General features: G+C 47.2%; 1 protein-coding gene across 3 annotated transcripts; it reads left to right on the top strand.

Annotated features, from left to right (window-relative positions):
• Nucleotides 1-3,393: 3,393 nt before the first annotated feature.
• On the top strand, nucleotides 3,394-17,269 carry LOC100674191 (aldo-keto reductase family 1 member B10-like). Of its 3 annotated transcripts, XM_064289697.1 has the most exons (5): nucleotides 3,394-5,852; nucleotides 8,844-9,011; nucleotides 10,059-10,175; nucleotides 11,127-11,204; nucleotides 13,011-17,269. In XM_064289697.1, the coding sequence occupies exons 1-5, from the start codon at nucleotides 5,787-5,789 to the stop codon at nucleotides 13,044-13,046; spliced, it is 465 nt and encodes a 154-aa protein (XP_064145767.1). In that variant the 5' UTR covers nucleotides 3,394-5,786; the 3' UTR covers nucleotides 13,047-17,269. The 3 variants fall into 3 exon arrangements, with proteins under 3 accessions (XP_064145767.1, XP_064145768.1, XP_064145766.1); XM_064289698.1 differs by lacking the exon at nucleotides 13,011-17,269 and having other exon boundaries at nucleotides 3,395-5,852; nucleotides 10,715-11,236; XM_064289696.1 differs by lacking the exons at nucleotides 10,059-10,175; nucleotides 11,127-11,204; nucleotides 13,011-17,269 and having other exon boundaries at nucleotides 3,403-5,852; nucleotides 8,844-9,593.
• Nucleotides 17,270-17,655: the final 386 nt, after the last annotated feature.

Here is a 17,655-nt window from a genome sequence, read left to right as displayed (position 1 = left end):
GCTATGGACCACAATAAAAAAAAAGCTAACCGAAATGCCTTCCTACTCTCAATTGAGCCAATAAAGATCTCCTTTCTTACTGACTTATCATTTAAGTGGTTCTAGAAGAGATACTATGAGGGCTAATACAGCTTTCTCTGTTCTGTGAGTCCCAAAGGATTTACTAATTCAACTATTGTTACTACTTCAACAATCCCTGCCTTGCCCTATCATCCAATATAAACTGGGAAAATAAAATGACCCATGTATAGATTTGTGAGACGTTCTACTACAACTTAGAGACCACCCTCTAAGACATAGGCACATGTTGCCTAATATTGAAGTGGAGAATTTTTTTTTAAGTAGATAATTTTTCTTTGGAATTAATGAAGTGCATTAAGATTTTCCACTCCTAAGTGTAAAATATCACGCCGGTTGACCCAATGAGTCATATCATAATTCATAGTCTGGAGGTTCATATCCAATTCAAGATTCAAACAAAGCCAACTCGCCAACAACTGAGAACACAGAAAAGACGGAAAGCTTACTACCTCCAGGCTAAAAGCAAACTTGAGCCATGCCAGGAGCCTGTGCCATGTGGTCATGGGCTGCGGCAGCTGTCCCCTGCACTGCTGATGAGTCATAGCCAACTCCAACCAGGCCAGGATTTGGTCATCTCTGAAGTGAACCTGGATCCCTGGTGGTGCAGTGGTTAAGAACTCGGCTGCTAACCAAAAGGTCAGCAGTTCAAAGCCACCAGCTACTCCTTGGAAACTCTGTGGGGGCAGTTCTACTCTGTCCTATAGGATTGCTATGAGTCGAACTCGACTTGACAGCAACGGGTAAACTGAATCTGGAATTACGAGCTGTAAAACCGAGAGATGCGCTCTCCTCTCCTCTTCTGGACCCCATATCTCAGAGGGAACAAGCACTGGGAAACAAGGCCCCCAATTCCCTTTCCTTTCCCCTCTGAGTTCCTTTTAACACAAAAGAAGTTCCTCCTTCTGACTTTCAGCTGTGTTTAATTTGTTGACTCACCATGAACAAAAACTCCCATGGTGCCTGTGCCCTGCAGCTCTGTAACTCCTTTCTCTTAGCCAAAAGCCAAATGAACAGGAACGAGCCCTTTAAAGCTCACTTCGGCCCTATTTTCACCAGCACAATAGCAGTCCCCAGGGAAAAGTTAGAGGTCCGTGGCCTTGTCCGCAGGATGGAGAGGAGAGCGTGGAGGAGGCAGGAAGACCTTCCCAACATTGGAACCCAGCTCACACCACTCCGAGAGACTTGCAGAGAAAACCATGGTTTGAGTTTTTAGGTACCTTAGACAGGTGGGCTGGGGCATACAAAGTAAATGCAGGTTTCAGAAATAAAAATGTAACAAAAGAGTGAGGCTGGCTCATGCATTAGGCACAGCAGGTGCAGTGTCCAGGGCCCACAATACTGTCAGGGACCCAGGAAAATGTTATAATTTTTATTTCTCTTAAATTTTAGAAGAAGACAGGAACATAATAAAAGTACAATGTAATATACACTAATGAGTATGTAATAATGAATCCAGGCTATACCAATGCCTCATTATATATATATATATATTTTTTATATGTATGTATATTTTTTTTTTAATGGAGGAAGGAATTCATGAGAACCATAATGTGGCCCTGCTTGTGCCTGGTGAAATATTTGTTGTTAGTTGTCATGGAGTCAGCTCTGACTCATGGTGACCCCATGTACAACAGAGCAAAATAGTGTCCCCTCCTGAGCCATCTTCCTGATCATTGGTATGCCCGAGTTTATTGTTGCAGTCACTGTGTATTTTGAGCGCCTTCCAACCTAAAGGGCTCATCCTCCAGCACTATGTCAGACAATCTTCTGTTGTGATCCATAGGGTTTTGGCTGACTGATTTTCAGAAGTAAATCGCCAGGCCTTTCTTCCTAGTCTGTCTTAGTTGGAAGCTCCACTGAAACCTGTCCACTATGGGTCACCCTGCTGGTAATTGAAATACCAGTGGCATACTTTCCAGCATCTTAAAAAAAAAAAAAAAAAAAGCCAAACTAGTTGCCATTGAGTTGATTTCAACTTACAGTAACCCTACAGGACAGAGTAGACTGCCCCATACAGTTCCAAGGAAAAGATTCAAACTGCTGACCTTTTGGTTAGCAGTCAAGTTCTTAACCACTAAGCCACCTGGGCTCCTTCCAGCATCATAGAAACATGCAACCCACCACAGTACAGCGAACTGACAGTCAAGTAAAATACAGCATCCAGCAAACTTGGGTGTAGGCCTGTTCCATGGCTGGGGTTCAATTGGGAGGGACTGCTATATAACAAAGGAGTTGGGCAACCAGGCTGCACACATAGAATTAAAAAGTAACTTAGGAATTGCATGACTGGGAGCAGGCCGGGGGGAAGCCAGGGTGTTTTCTACTTTGACTAGGAAGCTCAGCTCAGGGGAACTTAGGTTTTGGGTACCTACTACACAGGGAACAGCAGGCAGGTAATGGGTTTCTGCTGGTGGGGAGCAGAGGAGACAGAGAGGAACAGTCTGTTCCCCAAGGCACGGGGTCCCCAGAGGGACAGTGTCCACTCTAGCCTAATAGACAGTGACAGGCCTGGAAAGTACTCTTGGTGCTTGTTTGTAGTTCACAAAGAAACAGGACATAGTTCCTGGCAGAAAGCTTGTATGTGCTTTTCTTCCATCCCTGATTAGAATGGCCTTGACCTTGACCTTGGCCTGCCTTCCTGTGAGGAAACATATTCTATCAGCACCAGTGACAACAATCCAACAAGAGTGCTTTTCATGAGTTACAAAGTTTTTAAAGTTTTTTATCAAACTATGTCCGTTCTTGTAGCAAACTCTCAAAATTAACAATGCCTAAGGTCCCTAGGTGGCACAGTTTACACTCAATTACTAGCCTAGAGTTTGGTGGTTTGAACCCCCCCAGCAGAGCCACAGAAGGAAGGCCTGACAATCTGCTTTTGTGACGAGTACAGCCAAGAAAACCCTATGGAGCAGTTCTACTCTGTAACATGTGGGGTCACCACGAGCCAGAATAGATGAAATGACAATAGGGTTTTGTATTTTTTAACAGGACTATTTCTTATCCCTAGAGCCCCCAGTGGTGTAGTGGTTAAGTGCTACGGCTGCTTAACCAAAAGGTTGGCAGTTCGAATCCACCAGGCACTCCTTGGAAACTCTATGGAGCAGTTCTATTCTGTCCTGTAGGGTCGCTATGAGTCAGAATTGACTCAACGGCAATGGGTTTTGTTTGGTTTTTTTTTTTTTTTAGAGCCTCGTTGGAAGCTAAAACCACTATTCCCTTCAGAAGTGGCCTTTTCATCAGTCTTTGGTTCCTGACTGACTTCTTTGCAGTAGAGCGCGATGCCGTGGGTCTCTGACTTTGCTGTGTGTAAGGATCACCTTGTATGTTTGTTAAAAATGTAGATTTCCAACTATTTGTCTCCTAAAGCTGCCAGAGCAAAGCTCTACAAACTGGGCAGCTTAAAACAACAGAAATTTGTTGTCTCGCAGTTCTGGAGGCTAGGAGTCTGAAAAAAGGGTGTCACCAGGGCCGTGCTCTCTCTGAAGGCTCTAGGGGTAGCTCCTTCCTTGCCTTTTCTATCTCCAAACCCAGCACCCTCAAGTCAATTCCCACTCATAGGGACCCTATAGAACACAATAGAACTGCCTCATAGGGTTTCCAAGGCTGTAATCTGTACAGAAGCAGATGTCCACATCTTCCTCCCGCAGAGCATCTGGTGGGCTGGAATCGCCGACTTTTCCATGAGCAGCCCAGCACTTAACCACTACACCACCACGACTTCTTATTAAAGCACACTATAACTAAATAATAGGCATAATGGTCAGCAAAACAAGACACAAAAGAACAGAGACTGCATGAGTCCATCTACATAATGTTCGAGAACAGATGAAACTAATCTACAGTGATAACTAGTGGTTACTAAAAGGAGCCCTGGTGGTGCAGTGGTTAAGTGCTACGGCTCCTAACCAAAAGGTCGGCAGTTAGAATCTACCAGCTGTTCCTTGGAAACCCTGTGGGGCAGTTCTACTCTGTCCTATAGGGGCACTGTAGGGTAATGCTATTCACCTACATGCATCCCCTCCCTAATGGAGTCAGCTTTGCTCTTCCCTGAAGCATGCTCGGGATGAATTTGGGATGGACTCAGGCTAAGGTAAAAGGCCGGGAGCGGTATGACTGGGCCAGTGGCCAAGGCCGAGGAATGCCTTAGCAACAAGAAGGAAGACATCTGGGCCAGGATGTGAAGTCCCTGGGAACACTGACTGTCCCAGGACATGGGAGAAAAACAATAAGCCTTGGTCCCAACTGGAATGGTGTATAAGCTTGGGTTCCTTGCTAGGTGGTTGTGGAAAATACCCCCACCGGCCGCCACTGGAGAGCAGCTGCTTGCCTGGACGTATGAATCTGGAAAGGGCTATGTGTCAGTTCTTTGGATTATCTGCCAGGGCACACAGTGAGGCTCTTTCCTTGCTGGGGCTGTCCCCTGACAGGCACTGTGAGTTGGTTTTTGTTTGTTTGTTTGTTTTGGTCTATAACTACTGTAATTAAAACAGGGTGATTGAGGAGCAAGGAGATAAAAAGGTGAATGTCAAAACAGAGATGCTTCACAAGTCACCTTGCTCTATGCATGAACTTCATGTACAAGACGCCAGTCTTGGCCTATCAAAAAAAATTATTTTTATTTTTTTAATGATGATACTCAGTGTTGAGGACGCAGAGAAACAAGCACTTTCACTGCTGGACGGAGCGTTACATGCTACAATGTTTTGGGGAGGGAAATTTTAGAATGATTAAATATTTCGTGTAAAACAATTTTATGAAGAGCTTTTACAAACGTATACAAAAGTTTGTTCTATGGTGTTTAGGTTAAGAATCATGATGTACAACTGTATACGCAGGGTGTTACAAATACAGGTGCGTAGAAAAAAGGCTGGAGGACAAAGAACTGGCAATAGGCATGTGCCTACTGGGAATCCAGGTGATTTACATTTCCTCATTTATAATCTTCTGTATTTCCCAAATTTTCTGTAATGAGTATGTCATTTTCATAGTCACAAAGTTTTTTTTTTTAAATGAAGGCACAAGAATTTTAAAAGTTCATTTTTTATTATAAGTAGAATTGAATAAAGCCAAACATCCTAATACGTGAAGAACACAAATACATAAAGACGCCGTCCAGGTAGTTAACGGGCAAGTCTGTGCTTTGGGAGAAAGTTCAGCTGTGGAGCAAGTCTGATGGGTACAAACGACAAGACCTGCACGGTTTCAAGTTCCATACATTAAACTGGCAGAAGAAAAAAAACAAGAGTTGATAAGACCCCTAGGTGTCTCTGTCATGAAGTTGTTCGTGCATTTGGTACCAGGGAGGACTTTGCACAAGTTTGCCAGGTGTGAGTTTCGCTGGCATTAATCGGTCTTCAGGACAAGACCAGAACGGACTTGCTGTCTGTCCTACCCGGGCTGGAAACCTCCCGGCCCAGCGCCGGCTCCTCCCTCTGCGGTGGGGCCAGCCCTCATTAACCAGGACATGGAACACCCTCCGCCAGGGCTGGACACCTCCCGCCCCAGCGCCGGCTCCTCCTTCTGCGGTGGGGCCAGCCCTCATTAGGTCATGGAACACCCTCCGCCAGGGCTGGAAACCTCCCGCCCCAGCGCCGGCTCCTCCCTCTGCGGTGGGGCCAGCCTTTAATAACCGCCGCACACAACACCCTACGCTCAGGATCCCGCTGCGCAGCACCCAGCTTCTCAGCTCCGTGTCCGCGCTGACCATGGCCACCTTCGTGGAGCTCAGCACCAAAGCCAAGGTGCCCATCGTGGGCCTGGGCACCTGGAAGGTAGATAAGCACGTGTGTGCGGACACCTGCTTCCCTTCTGGGGCTCTTCAGCTGGAAGCCCTGCCGTCGGCGGGGCTTGGGGAGGGAGAGTCCCGCCTTGGAGCCAGGACCCGGGGCTCCCTTCTCTCTGGTGGATTCAGGCTCCAAAGCTCCAGGGTGGCTTTTCCCAGCGCGGCCAGAGCTTCCTGCCAGGATCTAGTTTCAAGCAGGTGTTGGGCTGAGAAACACGGTTGTTTTCAGGGCAGTTTCTCTTCCAGAAGTCTTTCCTCTTCTCGCTTCTCCCTGGCTCTGGAACCTTTAAAGGGGCTCCTCGCTGGTGGAGCCTGGCCCTGGGGTTGCAGCCGGGTGGGTGGTTGAGGGGAGGGGGCGTGGGAGCTCCATCCTGCGGCTCTGGCTGTGGGCTGTGTGCTGTGTGGTTCCGAGAGCTGATTAGAAATGCAGGCTCTCAGGCCACCCCAGGCCTTCTGCATGGGAATCTGCACTTGTAACAAGACTCCCAGGTGGTCCCCATGCAGTTCAAGTCCCAGAATCGCTGCTTCCCCAGGAGGGAGGCCTGACTCCCTGGGCTAGGCCAATTTCTACACTCATTCTATACCCCAGGGCTCAGTGACACAGGTCCATGCGCCTCTTTTAAGATAAGTTAGAAAGTTTTTTCATCTTCTGACTTCTTTCCCATTTCCATCAACGGTAAAAAAAAAAAAAACCTAATTAGATACTAAGAGGAATCTTGACTACATCTTCTCTCTGCCTATTCTTTCTTCTCTGGGTCACTTTCCTCCTTTGTACCAACCTTCCTGGCTCCTCTACCGTGAGGGGGACACCTTATGGTCCCAGCGCTGGGCTGTTCTCAGGAGGTACACTGGGTCCATCTGGGGGAGGAGATGGACTCCAGCTGATTCAGCCCCAGCCTCTCTTGCTGGGACAGGGGTGTTTTATCCCAAATCAGAGCTTTGGCCTCCTACAAACCTGACAAATAATGGCTTCAGGTCTGCAGGGACTCTGCTCACCCAGATAAATGACAGAGCACTGTTTTCAGAATTAGATGTAAGGATTGTGGAGAGAACCCTTTCAGGACCTGGGGATGATGTCATTCTAAAGATTATGCACTTATCAGTGGAGGTTCGGGGTGCAGGGGTGGGAGGGGGCCCAGGGGCATCTGAGCTGCTGCAGCGTCCATTTCTTGTCCCATTGCTGGTGCAGCTATACATTCTGTTTTGCCTACTTTTTGGTATGTCTGTTTTTTCACAGTCCCACTGCCGCTGAGTTGATTCCAACTCATAGTGAATAGGACTGCCCCCTAGGGTTTCCAAGTCTGTAAATCTTTACGGAAGCAGACTTCCACATCTTTCTCCCCCAGAGTGGCTGGTGAGTTCAAACCGCTGAACTTTCAGTTAGCAGCTGAGAGCTTAACCACTTTGCCGCCCAAACCAAATACTGCCATTGAGTCAATTCTGACTCGTAGCGACCTCACACGGTTTCCAAAGCTATAAATCTTTATGGAAGCAGACTGCCACATCTTTCTCCTGCAGAGTGGCTGGTGGGTTCGAACTGCTGACCTTCAGTTAGCAGCCTAGCACTTTAACCAATGTGCCACCAGGTGTCCTTATTTGCACGAGAAGAGGTTTAAAAAAGATTTGTGAAAGGTCAGTACAAAGTTCTTTCTTTCTTTATATGGCTTGTGTTGGCCAGGTTATATTTCTAATGTGATACTTCTAATGCTGTTTCCTTTGCTGCCTCAAGGTGGGAAAAGAACCTCAATTCTTTCAAAGGTTTTCTTTTTCTCCCTTTTCTGAAATAATAATTATACAATAGCACACCCCCACTGAGCGTTCCTGGGTCCTAGGCCCTGTGCCAAACACTTTCCCTTCACTGTGGCCCTTCACCAACCCCACCACCCCCTGACGCAGGTACTGTTATTATACCCACTCCTTACTTATTGAGATGGTTAGGTCCCAAAGATCAGGTCATTATGCAAAAAGTGGTGTTATGCAAAAATGGACGACAGCCACATCAGATCACAAACTATTATGTGGGACACATATGTTCCACTGGATCTGAGAGGCAGAAAACGTAGGTGGGTGCTTTATGTCCCACTGGTGATGAAAGGGTTATTGTCAGATGTATGTCATTAATGGGCAAAATAGTTAGATAGTAGGTTTTTTACTATTGCCGTAAATACAAAATGTCAGATGATGAGATAGTGGGTAAGTGAGAAGTAGGTGTATTCTCATTTTTTGGACAAGGTATAGAGAGATTAATCTTCCCAAGGCAAAGCGCCAAGCAGGTGGTGGAGCCTGGACTTATCTGGACTGACCTTCTTACAGAGCCTTATCACTGTGTGGAGAACTTTTCTGCCTATTCTTCTGGGTCATTTCAGGAGGCAGTTTCAGCCTGGTCTTTACGAAGGGGGCACAAGGAGCCATGAGTCACCACCATCTTTACAAAGGGGGGTAATAGGAGCCATAGGTTACCCCCACTTTTATAAAGGGGGTCACGAGGAGCCATGGGGTCACCCCCATCTTTACAAAGTGGGGCACTAGGAACTATGGATCACCCCCATCTTTACAAAGGGGGGCACTAGGAGTTGTGGGTCACCTTGATCTTTCCAAAGGGGAGCACTAGGAGCTATGGGTCACCTCAGTCTTTAGAAAGGGGTGCACTAGGAGTTTTGGGTCACCCCAGTCTTTACAGAGGGGTGCATGAAGAGCCTTGGGTCACCCCTACACACCTGGGGCCCTGTTAGGGTTGGAGGGTTAACCTGGATGAGGAAGGAAGTAGACTCTGGTTAGGATGAGATATAAGCCATGATTACAAGTCAATCCACTTTCCATCCTTCTCCTTTGGAACATTCTCCCAAGCATATTTTCTGCCCTGGGGTCCCCTGGAAATAGGGGCCCCAGTGAGGCTCTGGTTTGGAGAGGTAGACCATAGAGGGGGGCCCTGGGGAGATGGTCTGGGGATGAGAACACATGATGGTCTCCTTCTCCTTAGTGTTCCCTTGGCCAAGTCCAAGAGACTGTGAAGGCAGCAATTGATGTGGGCTACCGCCACTTCGACTGTGCTTTTGTGTATCAGAATGAGAGCAAGGTGGGAGAGGCCATCCAGGAGAAGCTCCAAGAGAAGGCTGTGACACGCGAGGACCTCTTCATCGTCAGCAAGGTGCCCAAGGCCCATGGGGTGGGAGGAGGTCTTAACCTCAGGGCAGGGGAAGGGCTCAGTTTGGTGAGCACCAAGGATTCCCCAGCCTTTCCTACAAGCACAGAGTTGTTTCCCCAGCTCTCTTCCTCTCTGCTTTGTGACACATCCACTACCCACATAACCACATTCCCACCCAGGACTGGAATGAGGAGATGCTGCTGCTGGCTCCCTCCTCTGAGTTGGGTTTCCCATTGTGGGGAGGGTCCACTGAGCTACAGCGATGCCCATGGCCTCCATGCCCACCACGGGGCTCATCTGTCCAGTGCTGGTCAGCAGCAGAGGGTGCAGTCAGGGATGGACCTGGAGGCCGCCTTTGTGGATTGTGGTCTCCATGGCTAAGGCCTGAGCCTCTCAACAGGGGATGTTTGCAAAAGTGTGGGAGCATTTCTTTTATTGTCACATATGAGTTTCATTCTCTTTCAGCATAGTAAAAGGCGAGTTACAAATGTTATAAAAAAGGGGGTGCTGGTCTGTAGGGTTGCGAATCACCAGACAGGTATTGTGCACGGCTTGCTAAAACGCGAGCTTCAGGTAATGGAAAGAGCCTGCACCGGGCAGCACACATACCCCATGTGCTGCGCTGAGTCTGGATGGACTCTGTGGAAGCCACCACTGGGGCCTGGCAGGCTGGAGACACAGGGCTGAGGGAAGGGAACCTTCTGTACCTGAGTGTGAGAGAGCTTGAAATTTGTGTTAGACACAATTTCTGCTCTCAGGGTGCCTATAGCCAAGGTGGGGGCAACGAGGGAAATAGGTAGAGTCAGGACCAGATATGTTTCCTGACATGAGGGACATATAACATGCTAGGGGAGCTGAGCAAATAAACTGCCCTCAGCACTTAGGGACTGTCCTTGACTTAATGAACCCTGGTGGTGGAGCTCACCTGGGTCACGTGTCTGAACCACTCTGGCCGTACAGAGCCCATGCCCAGGTTAGACCCAGGAGCAGTGCGATGTGGCTGATGGAGCCTTCTTTCCTGGTATTGACCCTCCTTGTCACTCTCTGCAGCTGTGGCCCACCTTCTTCAAGAAGCCCCTGGTGAAGGAAGCCTGTCGGAAGACACTCAAGGATCTGAAGCTGGACTACCTCGACATCTACCTTGTTCACTGGCCACAGGGGTTGCAGGTTAGCACTCATCCCGTCTCTCGTTCCTAAGCAGATGCCAGAGAGTATCCACTGGCCCAGCTGCGGGGCTGCTGAGGAGGGAACTCCTGCCCTTCATACCTGTGAACTGACAGAGGCCACGATGGAGCAGAGGGCTGGGCTGGGAGGGAGGCCAAGGCCATGGCTGAGGAGCTGGCCACGTGCTGGGTCTTCTCTGTTATGTCTGAGGGGGTCGTGGTTTCTGGCAGCCCACAGTGACTGCTGCTGCCATGTTCTTTGTCTCGGGTCCATGCCAAGGGTCCCCTCATGGGAGAACACTTGGACTCTTGCATAACAGTAGTTCAGGAACCAACCCTCTTGTAATTGAACCATACCCTGGGTGTGACATCTTGGAGAAAAACCCACGTATGTTTACACTGGAGGGTGGCCTGTTCTTACTGATGACCCAGCAGGCCTTTCCTGGGCTCGCCTCTAGCTTCTGAAAGGCAGGGGTGACATGACACCCAACTCTCTCACCTCATGACCCGTGAGGTGACGAGTGGGTGCCATCCTCCCAACAGGCCTCGTGAGTCTGCCAGAAGAGAAGCGTGCCAGTATCTTCTCCAGAAAACCCACTCTTGGGATCTAACCCTTGTCTGCTGGTCTTGAAATTATAGCTTGTCCCCAAGTGTATATGGGGCCTAGGTATATGAAGTAATGCCCATGGTGACAGTGGTGGCTTTTGAAATGTGCTAATGATGGATTCTGACATCAACCAGCAGTTTCTAAAATAGGAGGATTTATATTTGTCAGTAGATTGGTTTATAGATTTAATCTCATAGTCTTGAATTTTTTAGCTCAGAGCCTGAAGAGGTAGCATGCATGTGTGGGCGTTTAGCCGATGGGGATGGTTCAGGATCCTGGAACCTCATAAAAAGAACTCAGGTGTCTGGAGGCAGGTTCCAGTTGAAGCTTTTTTTTCTGCATTTACAGCCGGGGAAGGAAATTATCCCCAAAGATGATAAAGGCAATGTCCTCCCGAGTAAAACAACATTCTTGGATGTCTGGGAGGTAGGTTCCAGCTTTTCCTAAATGAAAACTTTCCTTCAGTGATCCATGCTGCTCCACACTCTGTGCCCATGTCCCTGTTGCTGTTTAATTTCCTCGTTGTCATTCTGTAGTTCTTCCAGCTCCTTCCAAATCACCTTTGAGTTTTTTTTTTTTTTTTTTTCCTGACACTATATTTTCAAAGGCTAAGACTGAATCCTCAAGTAGGAATGGAAATATAATCTCTACCCCAGTTAGAGGGATGCTCACATGCTGCTTTCCAACTGGGGGAGAGGGATTTGAGCAGGGGGTTGGCCTGGGTTTGCACGGATTAGCTGAGTAACCTGGGGGGAGTTATTCAACTCCAGGAAGCCTTAGTTTCCGTATCTTAAAAAAAAAAAATTACTGCATTCCTAGTGATAACATGCATCTTTTAGGATGTGGTAAAGATTAAGCTAGCTAATACCTGCGGAGCACAGGAACCTTAGTCACAGGTCCCCTTAATCGGCAGAGGCCGAGGAGGTAGGCACTCTCAGTGTCCCTGTTTGCAAATGAGGAAAGTGAGACCTAGAGAGGAGGCTGGCTTGTCTAGGTCAACAGCCAGTGTGTGGCAGAGCCAGATCCGCCCCAGGTCTCTCTGACTTTAGAATCTACCCTCCACAGCCCATCCTGAAGATTGTCCTGAAGGTTTCTGGGTTGTACGTAAAAAGAAAAACAAAAAATTAAAACATTACCACCGTAACAGAGAGCCATCAGTAGTGTCACCCAGGGATTTGCCTGGCAAGGGTATGTCGTTTGCATTAGGTTCTCCACATCAAAATTAGCAATAATAATAATAAAAATAATAAGCAATGGTTGATGCCTTCAACAGCCATACGAAATAATAAATTATTGGAAATACCACATCTCATGAGCAAGAGAATATAAATAGAAGCAAAACAAACACTCATGGGAAAATCTTATGAAGGCATCCATTTGTCGTAAGTGTCTGCTGCATTTCTCATATGATTAAATGTGACCCCATGGTAAACTGGGACCGGCTGTCATTGCTGGACAAGCTGTGAGCTGGCTGCGCTCGAGCACTACACCTGTTACCTGTTGCTATGGAGTCAAGCACTACACCTGTTACCTGTTGCTATGGAGTCAAGCACTACACCTGTTACCTGTTGCTATGGAGTCAAGCACTACACCTGTTACCTGTTGCTATGGAGTCAAGCACTACACCTGTTACCTGTTGCTATGGAGTCAAGCACTACACCTGTTACCTGTTGCTATGGAGTCAAGCACTACACCTGTTACCTGTTGCTATGGAGTCAATGCTGACTCGTAGTGACCCTGTGGGGTCTCCAAGGCTATAATCTTTAGGGAAGCAGACCGCCACATCTTTCTCCTGCAGAGTAGCCGGCAGGTTCAAACTGCCGATCTTTCTTTGGGTTAGCAGCCAAGAGATTAACTACTCCGCCACCAGGGCTCCTGAAGGACTAGGCAGAGGGTTCAAATTATAAGTTGAAACTGGCTTTTTTATTTTTAGTTTTTAGATTTACACACTGTTTTGGCCTTAATGAACCCACAAGCCATTGTTTGGCTATGTAGTCTTAAATACTTGTTTGATATATTCACTAAAACAAATGGATTAAGCCTGAGCCTTCGAGCAAAGTTACCACTCTCTCTTTGCTAGCAATAAAATTGTAGCCATAAAAAGAAAACTGGAATTTTGGTACTTAACTGTAGGAAAAGATCAACAAATTAATTTTTCTGTCATGATAGAGAAAAATTTCAGAATGAATGGTTCACCTGCATGGACTCACCTCAGTGTGTTTTATTCCTAAGGGTGAAGATTGTGGCAATATCTGCAACACAGCCTAAGGCTTCAGCAGGCTGACCCTGTGCCTTACATTTCATAAGAGGGCTTCTGTCATTTTTATCACCCTGGTAAAACATGACTTCTTAACTATCTGAGGAATTACCCTTTTTGACATGTGGAGACCAGCATACCTCTCATGTTTGCTCCACAAGATTTTTTTGCCCTAGCTTTTATGATGGCATTAAAGGTAGCAGTCATGTCATTGGTGTCTGTCAAAAGTACCCTGATTTCCCTGAGTGAGTTTGGCAATGACTGCTATAGAAAGCATTCTAAAGGCATGAAGAGATATTGATGATCAAGATGAGAGGGTCTGAGTGAAATGGGTAAGACCGAAATGCAAATGTGTTCATATGGACCTACAGCAGATCAACGGAAACGTCATTGACTGCTCCTAAGCAGAAGTGAAAAAAAAAATGTGTAAAGACGTCCAGATGTACCATCCACCCAACTAGACCTGGTCTATGGCACACAAAACCTTTCCGTCATCTCCTGGCCCATCTTCAGAGTTCCAGGACCCTTACATTCCCATCACTTCTCCACTTCAAATTTGCCCCTGTGAAGACCTTTGCCACCCACCCTAGTGGGTCTTAGCTTTGGCTGTTTGTTAAAATACCCTGGAGAGTATTAAAAGTCCCAATTCCTGGGCAACCTCCCAATTCAGGAAGAAACTCTGGGGCTGGTACCCAGGAATCAGCATTTTTTAAAGCTCTCTAAAATGGTTGCAAAATGCAGCTAAGTTTGAGAACCACAGATAACATGTCACCTGAACCCATTATCCTTGTTCCCTCCTCCAAGTCTCTAATCCTAATTGCTTCCCCACCTGCTGTTGTCTCTTCCCTCTTTTCTCGGAATTATTCTTAAGCCCCCGTCCAGACTCCACACATGGAGCCTCTACTGACAATTGTGACCCACACTAACCCCTTTTTCTCTGACCTCTGTGAGTCTCACCACTATGCCTTTATGACAGGACATGGAGGAGAGGGACTGGTAAAAGCCACTGGCATCTCCAACTATTTCCAGATTGAGAGGCTCTTGAACAAACCTGAACTGAAACACAAACAAGTGACTAACCAGGTAAATTTTGCTTCATAAACATTCAGAGGCAAGTTCAGTGTTATGTACGGAGTTTCCTTTCAGGGGTAAGGAATGAGGACAATTTTGGGAGATGTGAGGCAGGTCATAGGGTCCGGCATCCAAGTGTACCAGTGGGCAGTATTTGGTCTCTGCTTGGCTGCCTTTTTGTGTGTAGAACTCCCTATGAGCATCTCCAAACGCAGGCCAACTTCCCAGTGATGGGGAATGTTTGCTTTTGCAGATCAAGTGTCACCCATACCTCATACAGGAGAAGCTGATCCAGTACTGCCATTCCAAGGGCATTGCGGTCACTGTCTATAGCCCCCTGGGCTCTCCAGACAGACCTTGGTGAGGCTCCTCAGAGGTCTTTCTCTTGATGCTCTTTAAAAAATGACTGATAATTGGTTAATACTGGTATAAGTCTATAAAGCGCTGGATAGAATAATATGTCTAAGACAATGTGTTTTGTGCAGCTTAATGGGATTATAGTGGGTAAAAATGGGATTTTTTTCGATCATAACATGCCTGTCCCTCTGCAAATATAAACGTTCATTCACTAAAGAGCTGGACCAGCCTCTGTACAAAGTGAGGTTCAGAGCCCGTGATGGGCCCAAGGGTAAGACAAAGCTTTCAGGTGCTCCTGCCTATCTCTCAGATGGAGGAGACTGGGACGAGCAACCTTGGGGTCTTCATGGTAAGGATGCTCATCTATGTATGGTAACCATGGTGATTGTTCATGCCTGCCATCTTTCTTTCTCTAAGGCCAAGTCAGAAGACCCTTCACTGCTGGAGGGATCCTAAGATTAAGCAGATTGCTGCAAAGCACAACAAAACCCCAGCCCAGATACATGATTATGACATTTCTCCCCCAGCAGTCCAGGGCCCTGTTTTCTTCCTTGTGTTGTCTTCACTTTACTCCCCGAAGGGGAAGAACAGGGTAGATTCTGACTCATTGCAACCCTATAGGACAGAGTAGAACTGCCCTCATATGGTATCTAAGGAGCAGCCGGTGGATTCAAAGTGCCAACCTTTTGTGTAGCAGCCAATCTCTTAACCAGGGCTCTAAGGTAGATATAGTTGGCAGAAGTCTAAGGTGATCTCCATCTCCTCCCCTTGAGTGTAGGTGGAACCTGTGAATATGATGAGATAGCACTCCCATGACTATGTTACATTGTATGGCAAAAGGGATTTTGCAGATATAATTCAGGTCCTAAATCAGTTGACCTTAAGATAGAGAGATCATTGAGGTGGCCCTGATCTAATCACATGAGCCCTTTCAATCTGGGTCTAGGCAGAGATGAAGTAAGTCAGAGATTCAAAGCACAAGAGGGATTCCCTTCACCATTGCTGGCTTGAAGATAAAAGGTGACATATGGTGTCTTAGTTAGCTAGTGCTGCTATAACAGAAATACCACGGTGGATGGTTTTAACAAACAGAACTTTATTCTGTCACAGTTTAAGAGGCTAGAATTCCTAATTTGGGGTGCCAGCTCCAGGGAAAGGCTTTCTCTTCCTGTCAGCATTTAGGGAAGGTCCTTATCATCTCCCCTGGCCTAGGAGCTTCTCAGCCCAGGGTCCATGGGTCCAAAGTACGTGCTCTGCTCCTGACACTTCTGTCTTGGTGGTATGAGGCCCCTATCTTTCTGCTTGCTTCTCTCTCGTTTTATCTCTTGTAAGATAAAAGGTGATGCAGGCCACACCGCAGGGGATCTCCCCTTAGATGAATCAGGGCTATAACCTGAGCAAGGGTGTTGCATCACACCCTAATCCTCTTTAACATAATTTAGTCTTGCCTCATTAACCACAGTCAGAGATTAGCATTTATAACACATAGGGAAATTACATCAGATCACAAAATGGAGGCTATCCACACAATACTAGGAATCATGATTTAGCCAGGTTGACACATATTTTGAGGGGAGACAATTCAATCCATGACACACGGCAAGGAACATGGGCAGCTTCTAGAGCTGAGCACAATCCCCAGCTGATGGCTGGCAAAGAAACAGGCCCTAGCCCTACAACTGCAAGGAGGAGAATTCTGTAACAACAAGAATAAACTTGGAAATGGATTTTTGCCCAGAGCCTTCAGACAAGAACTCAGCCTGGCTGACACCTTGCTTAGAATTAGAGTGAACGCATGTTTTTCAATATAGACAGGTTGGTGTAAAAATAAATATAGGTGTAAAGATTTGTGTAACCCTAGATATATATGTACCATTCCCCATTGAAAGAAACCAGGGTTACTTGGAGAAACAGCTGCTTCCAGGATTGGATCACGGACAGATGTGCCTTGAACAGATTTTTCCACTAGAAAGTAACCAACTAGTTGTCATTCAGTCAATGCTGACTTCTGGAGGCCCCAAATGTGTCAGAATGGAGCTGTGCTCCAGAGGGTTTTCAGTGGCTGGCTTTTTGGAAGTAAACTACCAGGCCTTTCTTCTGAGGTGCCTCCAGAACTTCTGACCTTTCAGTTAGCAGCTGAGCATGTTAACCTTTTGCATCAGCCAGGTACTGCTCCTGAAAAAAAGGAAGTGCTCAAGGAATGATGGAATTGTGCCTGAAGGACGCAGAAGCCAACTCAATCAGAGCATAGAAATTAATAGTGCAGACTTCCGGCCAAGGTGGTACCATAGATGGAAGCACCATGCAGTCCCTCCACAACAAAGACCAAAAAAACTAAGCAAAACAGAAACAAACGTCAGTCCTGGAACCTGAAGTGTCAAATGAAGAGATAAAGAACTCAGCTAAGTGCCAAATGGAATAAGAAACTGACAGAGAACAGAGAGCGAGAAGAAATACAGCAGTCCCCTATCAGCTGATGCACCACTGACTCACCATCTTGGACACCTGTTGGAGATTGGCAGACAGGGAGCACAGGAAAGCACCTTCACGGAGCTCCCAGCAGGAGACAGAGCACCTGGTAACCAGTGATACATGCTTTCCCACCCTCCATCCTCTCACCACTGCTCTACCTCCGTGCTTCCTGACTGGCAGTGGTGGCTCGGCTGCCTGGGAAGTGCAGCATCTGTGAAGCCTGGATTCACCCCACCCACATTGGAGATTGGTGGACAGGGAGTATGGGAAAGCAGCTTCATGAATTTCCCAGTGGGAGACAGAGCACCCAGAAACCAACGATATACACTTTCCTAATCCCCATGCTTCTTCCCCCCCCCCCATCCCACCCCCTAGCCTCATCTGCTTCCCACCAGCTGCAGCCTCTTGGGCCGGAGGCAACTGCTTCAGCCCCGGGCCACTTGGATTCACACTGTCCATACTGGCTGGCTCCCTGAGTGCCATTTTTCTGTTGCTGCTGTTGCTTTTCTCCGTTTCTTTTGGTTTCTTCTGCACCTCCCACCACTTCCCCTTCCTTTCTCTTGAACACCCAGCTCCATGTGCCATCTCTGCTTCCTTTTGAAAGGCTGTGAAACACCACCCAACTGGGGAACCACTCCCCTGGTCTGCGACACCATGCTGGCATGATCTCTGGGGCTTTTTTTTTTTTTTTTTAAATGCTTTGTTTTATTTCGTTCTGTT

The sequence above is a fragment of the Loxodonta africana genome, chromosome 8 (assembly GCF_030014295.1).
Source record: "Loxodonta africana isolate mLoxAfr1 chromosome 8, mLoxAfr1.hap2, whole genome shotgun sequence".
In the NCBI taxonomy this organism is placed as follows: domain Eukaryota; kingdom Metazoa; phylum Chordata; class Mammalia; order Proboscidea; family Elephantidae; genus Loxodonta; species Loxodonta africana.
This window is presented reverse-complemented; position numbering and strand designations above follow the sequence as displayed.

Excerpts from the sequence above, each read along its gene's own strand:
- LOC100674191 (XM_064289696.1), top strand. The coding sequence starts at position 5,787 with ATGGCCACCTTCGTGGAGCTCAGCACCAAAGCCAAGGTGCCCATCGTG. Across the intron at positions 5,853-8,843 it reads TGGGCCTGGGCACCTGGAAG|TGTTCCCTTGGCCAAGTCCA; the intron begins GTAGATAAGCAC and ends CCTTCTCCTTAG.